Source organism: Curcuma longa, chromosome 2 (genome assembly GCF_044706935.1).
Source record: "Curcuma longa cultivar G26 ecotype Majalengka, Jawa Barat chromosome 2, ITB_CL_G26_1.1, whole genome shotgun sequence".
In the NCBI taxonomy this organism is placed as follows: domain Eukaryota; kingdom Viridiplantae; phylum Streptophyta; class Magnoliopsida; order Zingiberales; family Zingiberaceae; genus Curcuma; species Curcuma longa.
The window spans coordinates 9,036,959-9,045,567 of record NC_133862.1 but is presented as its reverse complement, the minus strand read 5'-3'; the positions used below and the strand labels follow the sequence as shown (position 1 = coordinate 9,045,567).

Genomic DNA, 8,609 nt, shown 5'->3' with positions numbered 1-8,609 from the left:
CATCCACCACAGTAGGTACCTGGAAATGCAAGCTGAATCTTCTAATGTCTTGGCGATTACATTATATTTTGCCATCTCAATTATGTATTGCATTGTTTAACATGACTTACTGTATTGAACTCAAAGCAAATGATGTTTTATTGTAATGGTATAATTTTCCTATTGTTCCCTTTGGGACATTATGTTTTTTTAATTGTCCTAAAATTTAACACACTTGGATGAGTATCTAATGTATTGCACTGACCTATTGGCATTTAAGCTTTTGGTGGCCCTCAAGGTTCGATATCCTCAAAGAATTACGATTCTCAGAGGAAATCATGAAAGTCGTCAGGTTTGCAATACTTCTCTCAAAGAACTCGTTGTTTTTTTACTGACGGAAGGACTATAGATTATCGTGTTTATAAAGTAAAGAAAATTAACTAATGACAAACTAATTTGTGGATTTGTTTTCGTCTCAAATATATTACCCTTGTATCCAAACTGAATGTGGTATCACATTGCAGATTACTCAAGTTTATGGATTTTATGATGAATGCTTAAGAAAGTAAGTAATCACTTTTTCCCGTGGTTTCATCTTCATCAATATCACATTTGTATTCATTTATCCTATAGTTGTCAATTTCTAGCATTTATTTGTTTGCTGATTTTCCATCAGATTCAGTGTTAACTTGTATATTTGTGCGTAAGTGTGTAATTCATGTTAAATATGGATTACTTATGTACTTGTTCCATTTTTAGCATTAAAATACACTTCATTAACTTAAGATATGTGGGTGAATCATGTCCTTAACTGGTTTTAATGTTTGGACAAAGGGTTAAGCTAGAATATGTTGTGTTTATTAATGAGGTGTGCAGGTGTAGGATTTTTGATGCACATAAGTATATGCAATAGAGGAAGTCTTGACATGTCAAGAGTTATTAGATGCTTAGCAAATGAAAGTCTTAGTAGGTCAAGGGTTATGGATGTTTGGCAGATGAGGAAAATCCAAAAGCAAGACATTTTAGCATGTGAAGTTTTGGAAGAGTACAACACTCTTAGCATTTGTATTTTGTACAAAGTTGAGTGTGAGTGTTTTTATAAAAAGGTTTATCATGGGCTAGATTGTGCATGGACTAAACTTTAGAAATGACTTTAGGTAGTGATACAGTTGACTGAATGTGTTTTTCAATCAATCGACTGAAGCTTGAGTCAAAGTTGATTCAGGTTAAATGAAAAGAGAACAGAATGTTGTTGCTCACTTCTGTTTGTAAGGTAGTTGACCTGTTGACGAAATAATTTCAACTGATGGAAGATTAAGTTGGCTGATGAACAATTATAGGGTTACAATGGAATAGATAATTTGGTACAATGATGATATTCCAGAAGCAATAGCAAGATGATGGTAAATAACTGAAGTAGTTGGCAAAGCTGTTGCGCGTGAAAAAATAGTTGATCGGAAGCATGAAACAATCAACGGAACAAATGGAGGAGATACCATGAAGGCTAAATGAGGACTTGATTAAAGGCTATAAATAGGGGTTAAAGAGCTAGGAAATGACTTAATCAAAGTGCTTATATATTGCTAATTCTCAAATCTTTCGCTCTAGTTCTCTTGCCCTAATTGTAATTACTCTCTTGTATGAAAAGTTCTATTTGTAACCACCTCCGAAAGGTTATCCGGAGAGGAGAAAGTTAGGAGATTTCATGGAGTGATTCACTGAAGGGTTATTGGCCGTGGAGTAGGAGCCGAGGATTCCGAACCATGTAAAAACTCTTGTTTGAATCATCTTCTTTATTTGCTTTCATATTTGTGTTTTGTTGTTTCTTGATTGTTGCGCACTAATCTTTTGTAGAAGTTAAACCATTGGTTATTCACCCATTCACCCACCACCCTCCAATCCAACAAGATCTCATATCTCCTTAGCTATAACACTTCCCATCTTGTGGCAAGATAACAAGCATTGATTAGAAGGTGCAGGTGCAAGGTCTCATCTTTTCTGTTGTGTTTGGGTTTGTGAATCATCTCTATTTTATTACCTTTCATAGTCATTAAGCATCAAAGTCAAACGTATAATCCTCCTTACTGGTTTTGCATGTATTTTTGGTTCTACAGAAAACAAAACCATGACACTTCTTGATTTGCACTCTGATTGTACTGTAAACTTCAGGCGTATCAATTTCAACTTGTTCTAGATTTCACAGCTATTTGCTGTACTTTAGTTCCTTAGAATGTTTTCTTTCATTATTTGATGACAGATATGGCAGTGCAAATGTATGGAAGACCTTCACTGATTTATTTGATTATTTCCCATTGACAGCCTTGGTTAGTACTCTAAACATTGCATATCTGTTTATCTTCTCTATTTAAATATTATTTTAATTTTGATCACCTAACTTTTAACTACCGTCTAGGCGCTAAGCAGTGGGTTGACCGCTTATTGCATGGAACCACCTTTTAATACCTTGGAGATGAAATGAAACATTAGCCAATGCAATAAAAGTAGACTTGATTTGTATATACTCGTGATTAGCTTTGCATGAAGCTCAATGGAGGGATAAGATTTATGTAGTTGACCTCAAATAGTTGGGACAAATACGGTTCATTGATGTGGATGATGAATGTCTGTGGTTTGTTGATCCTATAACAATTACCTCATGGAAACAAGTTCCCAAATTTAATGACAACCTCTTTGTTGTATTTTCAGGTCGAATCTGAAATATTTTGCCTGCACGGTGGGTTATCTCCATCTATTGAAACCCTTGATGGCATACGGAACTTTGATCGTGTTCAAGAAGTTCCACACGAGGGAGCTATGTGTGATCTTTTATGGTCTGATCCTGATGACAGATGTGGTTGGGGTATTTCTCCTCGTGGTGCTGGATATACATTTGGTCAAGTACAATGTTATGCTTTTGTTTCCTTATGATTGTGTCTACTTGTCTTTACTTAGCAACCTTGGGTAATTTCAATCTCAGGATATATCAGAACAATTCAATCATACTAATAACCTTAAGCTGATAGCCAGAGCACATCAATTAGTCATGGAAGGATACAACTGGGGACACGTACTTACCTATTTTATCCTTTTCAGTGTTTTCTGCTCAAATTTTTTAAGTCCTGATTCTTATGGTTGGTTTTGTTTCCAAATAGGACCAAAAGGTGGTTACCATATTCAGTGCCCCTAATTATTGTTATCGGTGTGGAAATATGGCCTCCATCTTGGAAGTTGATGACTGTAAAGGTCATACATTCATTCAGGTATCTCTCTCATGTATCTCTATTCTGTGTTGGTGTGTTAAAGTTGATAATGTTTCGTGATTTATATATTATTTCATCTGAATGTTTTCATTGTAATACTAATAGGTATACAGTCAACACTGGCAAAACATTTGGCATTTAGATTAAGATACAAATTGACGCTTCAAAAATTTTGCAATATAAAAATATTTCGCTCCTTTTTCTTTTTTTTTTGGTATAAATACTTACTTCAATATAAGTTACTCTGCCTGCTAGAGATTATCAATTTGTGCTTGTTGTAACTAGGAAGTTGTGTATATTGTTCTCTCCTGTAAGGAGCTACTCGTTCTAGTCTAGATAAAATTCCTAAACATCATGCTTCATCTATTATGTCAAGGGTAAGTTGGTGACAACTGACAAGTACATTTGACAGCTCTCTGCAGCACTTTCTTTTTTCTTCCTTTTTTAGGTCAAGTACTCATGGTGTAAAGAATTACTGCCTAGTGGATTTTTTCCATAAAATTCTTCAGACAGCTTTAGTGGTCAAGTATGGTTTTGTAAACGGATAATAAACAACTTTCATAATCAATGTGATTTTTCTATTGCAGTTTGAGCCGGCACCCAGGAGAGGAGAGCCAGATGTGACTCGCAGAACACCTGATTACTTTCTCTGAGTCAGCTAATTACGAGTTACATTCTTGATTTTTCGCAGCAATTACTGCTTTCTAATTTGCCTTGTGATTGCTGACATTTTAGATCCTATGATCAACTCGACATTCGCATTCCAAACTGCTAGAGTTTGGTAGTTTTATGTATAATCATGTTGAAAGCGGCACGTGCTGGTCATTAATCTGTAAGGGGGTTTCATTGTGGTTGGAGATGGCGAGGCTAACCATGCAGCTCTAGGAGCAGCCTTTGTTATTCCGAGTTTCATGATATTCATCCCCATTTCCCTTCTTTTGCATTATTTATTTTTCAGTTTCTAATTTCTGTAGAGGGGTTCATTTCAACTTGCACACTGCTTTAGCAAATTTATAGGTTCAGTTAACCTTTCAGTTCTTGTTCTTCTTGAATTTCTGTATATTTGTCGTCCTAACAATGATTCATCTTGGTAGAACAACTTCTGGTTATAGGTTAGCTTTGTTAATTTTAAAAGTGATTTATTTGATTCAACGAAAGAGGATCCTGCTATCTGTGGATCCTACAATCTTGATTCTATATATGACATCTATTATTACTATTGGAATAATAAATTTATCTAACCAATCTAAATAAAAATTTAGTAAAATAAAATTTATAACTAGTAATTTTTCCTTTGGATAGGAAACGCTCGGGCCAATCTAATTTGCACAATGCATTTGTAATTAATTTAAATTAATTTATATATTTTTCAATATTAATTAATAAGTAATTACTAATTCTTACCTTAAATTTGATCATTATCTAGCGACATCATTGAACAAGGTGACGCCGACGACCAACGGCGGTAGCTGCTGTCCTTTCTCAGGGGATGGCAGTGATCCAATCTAGCAACCACTAATGTCGGTGAGAGGCTGAATGTAAGTCCAAGAAAAATAATCCAACATACATATAATGGCGGTTACTGTTCCGCAATGGGTACAACAAGCAATCAATTATTTTGTTCTGCAACATGGAATTGTTTTCGAGTTTGTTGTGCTAAATTGGTTAACTATAATGGATATGAATAATCAGGGAAGAGGGAGCAAGAGGGAGTATTTGTTAATGCAAGAGATGGAAGGATATAAAAATGAAAGACGAATAAGAGAGTGAACGAGGAGCAATTACACAGTCGCTCTCACTATGCCGGACCTTTATTTGTCAAAATAGTCGTCCAAAATCTCCTCGACGAGGCAGTTTGGGTTGATTCAAGTTAATTTGGCAATCAAAGAGAATTCCAAAGAATTTGCTTCACGGTAGAATTCGAGAGAAGGCTAATGGGAAGGTTTCTAAGTGACAGAACCTGCGGTTGGTACTCTTTGCTGGTAAAAGATAGGGCATGGCATCTGTTGTCCTACGCGTGTGGGACGTACTCTGGAAGAAAAACCATCTGTTAAACAATGGGCGTAAGATATATAGGACGTCCCGATTCATTAATTACTGGAAATTTAAAATATATCTTTATTTTAGCTCGTCCTTTCCTTTATCTACTTCTATCTTTTTCTTTTCCATCGCTGATTCTTTTTCACCCTTTTCTTTTCTCTTGCCTTCTGTATCCAGCCAGCGGGTCATGGAGCCCTTCCACCCACCAACCACCCGCAGCGCACTTTAAAGCTCTAATCATATGTTTTGGCTATTTAACGCTCACTGCGGCACAGGTTGCTTCGCCCAACTCTTTGTAATTCCAGTTCCTGCAGCTTTGGAGCTGGGGCACAGCTCTTTACTGTATTCGCCTTTTATCCTTCAGTTTGGAGATTGCTGCTTGATTTATATATGCATGGGAAATTGATCATATACTGTTTTCCTTGTTTTCTAATAGATTTCAACTCAGATTACGTAATTTGGAATTTTCACGATTACTCCGATTTATTCTTTGACTGGAAAAATCGAGAATTTTTGGTGGTGACGACTGAACCACACGTACGCTGTCATGAATTAATTTAATTTGCTGTAGGGAGCCATGGTTGTGATCAACGTGCGTCGGTCGATGATGGTGCAGCCGGCGGAAGCGACGCCGCAGCGACGGCTGTGGCTCTCCAGCCTGGATCTGGTGATGCCGCATCACCACACGATGACCGTCTACTTCTACCGGCCGGATGGGTCGGCCAACTTCTTTGACGCGGGGGTGCTGCGCCACGCGCTGGCCCGGGTGCTGGTGCCCTTCTATCCCATGGCCGGGCGGCTGGCGCGCGGCGAGGACGGTCGGATCGTGATCGACTGCAACGGCGAGGGGGCGCTGTTTGTGGAGGCTGATGCGGAGGCGACGGTGGACGACTTCGGCGACTTCGCACCCACCGGAGAGTTGGACCACCTCGTCCCCAAGCCAAACGCAGACTACGCCGACGGCATCTCCGCCTTCCCGCTCTTGCTCCTCCAGGTGTGTTAAATTTATGGTAGAAAACAATTAAAAATGTGTATGGCTCTAAATCCCATTTTTTGTGAAATTTAAATGTGTATTGTAAAAATATGAAATTCCCTAATGTGCAATAAAAAATAAATATTTTAAATAAAATACTTGTTTTATCTTATTAGTGGGCATAGATCTTTATGTTCTACTGTTTCTTATATTTATAATAGTATTCAAATTTTGTTTTAATTAGATCAAGTAACTAATTAGTGTTAGACGACAAAAGAATTAATGGTCTAAAGAAGAACTTAGAGATGGCCGGACGGCGATGACTCGAAGATCAGATATATACGAATAATCTCGTATATAGATATTTAATATTTGACTTGACTCACTCTTACAGAGAACTCCATTAGTACAACTCTTCAACAAAGGTAGAATTTACTACTCCCATGGTCCTATATATATATATATAGTCAATTTCATGATCATATAATATTATATGAGGTAAATCGAAAAGTTATAGTTAATTATCACAGAGAGGATATTACATCAGCTTTGTAAAAATTCAACTTGCTCATTAAAATAAGTTTGCTTTGTTATAACCAATTCAATCATGCATGTCTCGAGAGCTATGTAATACAACTGAACAAACTAAATTAAATATAGTCTAAAGGTAGTGTCAATTATGTTCATCTTATTTTTATAAATGAAATATGAAGGCAAGGGCGAGCTGATAATAAACCTACCTCGGCTTCCTTCGTCCAGGGTCCATTTCAAATTTTATTATAATTTTAATGAAAGATTATCTTGATTTTGATGAATAAATAAAATTATTACAGTATCACCTGAGGTTAATCTATATTGTTTGTCGTTGAAAAAAATTTAGCTGGGGCTGATTATAAATTTTGATTCTGCCATTGTATGAAGGTTTTTTAATTTTAATTTGTTTACTATTTTTTTTAAAAAAAATAAATCTATACACATTTTAGAAAGGTTAAACAGATTTGATGATCTCTTTTCCCAAGTTTGGTATCATTTTAATTGTAATTTAATTTAATCGATGCATGCACACAGATCACGCATTTCAAGTGCGGTGGTGCAGCCTTGGGCGTCGGCGCGCAGCATCAAGCCGTCGGGTGGCAGACATACGGATTCCGGTCCGAATTCCCGCGGCCTTGGCATCTCCGTCCAGCCGGAGGCCGCCGGACCGACGCCCTCGCGACCCACCCAACCCTTCTTTTACTCACATCGAGTACCATCCCCCTCCTTCCATGAACAGTCCTACCTCTGCTGCCCACGTCCCAAGCCCTGCCGCTGCTGCCGGCATCTTCAAGTTCACCCAGGAGCAGCTTAAACTCCAAAGCCAAAGCTCCCCCAGGTGGCAGCTACAGCACGTACGTCCTCCTCGCGGCCACGTGTGGCGCTGCGCGTGCATAGCGCGCGACCTCCCGCCCGACCAGATGACCAAGATGTATATTCCAACCGACGGCCGACACCGAGTGCAGCCACCACTTCCGCAGGGCTACTTCGGGAACGTGGTCTTCACGGCCACGCTCATCGCAGCAGCAGGGGAGGTAGTGACCTCTCTGGAGGGCGGTCCTTCCCCGGCGGCCAAGATGATCCAGGAGGCTTTGGTGAGGATGGACGCCACCTACTTGCAGTCGGCATTGGACTACCTGGAGACGCAGCCAAATCTGGAGGCTCTGGTGAGGGGCGCTCACACTTTCAGATGCCCATCCCTCTTGCTGCAGCAGCTGGGGCGCTTGCCTATCGACGATGCAGACTTCGGGGTGGGGCCGACCGGTCTCCACGGGTCCAGCCGGCCGTGGCTCCGAGTGGTGCGTCGAGTCCTGCCAAGTCCCGCCGGGGAGGTGGCCTCTCGGTGGCCATCGCTTTGCAGCCTGATCACATATTGAAATTCTCAAAGCTCATCTATGATATCTAAGACTTTGATCATATTAGATCATCTATACATGTTATTTTGAATTATGACTTCAATTTCTGATATGTATCCCTGAAACATTAATTACTTTAGAGTATGTGTTCTCTACTCTTATGGTGTTAAATGAAAATTTTCAAGTTAATGATAATAGTGAAATGGTTAATATCACTCTCTACAGAAAATTAATTGGTTCCTTGATCTATCTCAACACAAGGCCGAATATCACAAATTCAGTAAGTTTGATTTCTAGATCCTTAAATGAACCAAACAAAATTCATTTGATAGTGACAAAAAGGATTTTAATATATCTTAAAGGTACAAAGTATCACCACATTAGTTGAGAAAAAAAACAATTATAAGCTTATTGGGTACACAAATAGTGATTTAGCTATATCGATAGATGATCGAAAAAACACCTCTG

The 8,609-nt window shown here is 38.6% G+C and overlaps 1 protein-coding gene and 1 pseudogene across 1 annotated transcript; both read left to right on the top strand.

Annotated features, from left to right (window-relative positions):
- Window positions 1-259: 259 nt before the first annotated feature.
- LOC141817875 (serine/threonine-protein phosphatase PP2A catalytic subunit-like) lies at window positions 260-4,139 on the top strand (the record flags this gene model as incomplete). Its single annotated transcript, XM_074705500.1, is given in 7 exon segments — window positions 260-331; window positions 504-544; window positions 2,237-2,303; window positions 2,686-2,877; window positions 2,957-3,046; window positions 3,132-3,239; window positions 3,827-4,139. Coding segments are annotated over 7 exon segments (636 nt in total), but the record flags the coding sequence as incomplete, so codon positions are not given.
- A 1,717-nt stretch (window positions 4,140-5,856) lies between these two features.
- On the top strand, window positions 5,857-8,296 carry LOC141822183 (hydroxycinnamoyltransferase-like; annotated as a pseudogene).
- The last annotated feature ends 313 nt before the right edge of the window (window positions 8,297-8,609 follow it).